The sequence below is a fragment of the Condylura cristata genome, unplaced genomic scaffold (assembly GCF_000260355.1).
Source record: "Condylura cristata isolate star-nosed mole 26May11 unplaced genomic scaffold, ConCri1.0 scaffold00012, whole genome shotgun sequence".
In the NCBI taxonomy this organism is placed as follows: domain Eukaryota; kingdom Metazoa; phylum Chordata; class Mammalia; order Eulipotyphla; family Talpidae; genus Condylura; species Condylura cristata.
The window spans coordinates 9,775,991-9,777,074 of NW_004567113.1; the positions used below are offsets into that span (position 1 = coordinate 9,775,991).

At 39.7% G+C, this 1,084-nt stretch overlaps 1 protein-coding gene across 3 annotated transcripts in view; it reads right to left on the minus strand.

Annotated features, from left to right (window-relative positions):
- The window catches only part of AFF1 (AF4/FMR2 family, member 1), a 183,608-nt gene that overhangs the window by 28,330 nt on the left and 154,194 nt on the right, over positions 1 to 1,084 (minus strand). For all 3 annotated transcript variants that reach the window (XM_012724178.1, XM_012724177.1, XM_012724179.1), the window contains 2 exons: positions 680 to 734; positions 529 to 566 (listed from right to left, as the gene is read on the minus strand). In XM_012724178.1, the coding sequence (XP_012579632.1) occupies positions 529 to 566; positions 680 to 734 (93 nt within the window). The remainder of the gene's footprint in view (positions 1 to 528; positions 567 to 679; positions 735 to 1,084) is intronic.

Genomic DNA, 1,084 nt, shown 5'->3' on the forward strand with positions numbered 1-1,084 from the left:
AAAAAAAAAAAAATTAAGTAATTTACTTTGGGGCCAACGACAAAGCTGTGGGGGGTGGGTAGAGGATTCACCATAGACAGAGTGGGGAGCAGAACAGGCAGATGGCCTGAAATACACTGCTGAGGGGATCAGTGTGCAAAGCAGGAGAGGTCTGCTGCACCATGAGAATCACCTCCCCGACCAGGGATCTAACTCATGTTGCAGCAGATGCGAACAGCTCCACAGTGCTGAGGTTTACCCCCTGTGCCACCAGGGAGCCCCCTAGTTAAGCTTATTCTTAAACTCAAAAAACTAAAACGTCTACACTAATGATTCAGGGGGGTGCAGGGAATCTTTTTCTTATATGGAGTTAACAACCTCGCTATGACTGACTTAGGTGTCAATAAAGTATTAAATGGGTACTTTTAACGGTGACTCTGTCTCTTTCAGAAAGAAGCTATGTAAGTGCCAAATAAAGCTGTTATTTTTCACATTTGTTAGAAGAATGCAATCATTTTGTGCAGATGGGGAGAAATCTGAAGACAGTACCTTGCAGGTGCAGCTGTGGAAGGAGGCTTCTCAGGGGCCTAGGTATTCACAAAAGAAGAGAACCAGGAAAAGAACAATAAACAGGTTAGGAAAAGCAGCTCAGAAATAGATTTCAAAGGATTCCTGATATTCTAAAGTGCACAAAACTTACTTGTTCGCCATCACTGTCCTCACTGTCACTGAGCTGGAGATCATCTTCAAGCATTCTGAATTTGAGGGGTGGGGAGAGTGAGGAAAGGGGACAGAGACATCACAGAATTTAAAATCATTTCTGATACCTTCTTTTAGCATGTTAATAGAAAATATAATGCCACAAAAAGAATAATGAGATAGGTATATGTTTTATTTATTCATCAACTATTTTATTTTCCTGTTAATCTACTTCTTAACCATTGTTACACAGATTAGTTTGTATCCCAGTTTCTTACTATCTCAAAACAGAATCTCATGTTCTGAGCATTAAAAAAATCACAGAATAAGGATTTGTTGTCAGTTCTATGACTAAAGAGCCCAAACTAATCAGTAAGGACAGGATCCACCAAAAAAAAAAAAAAAA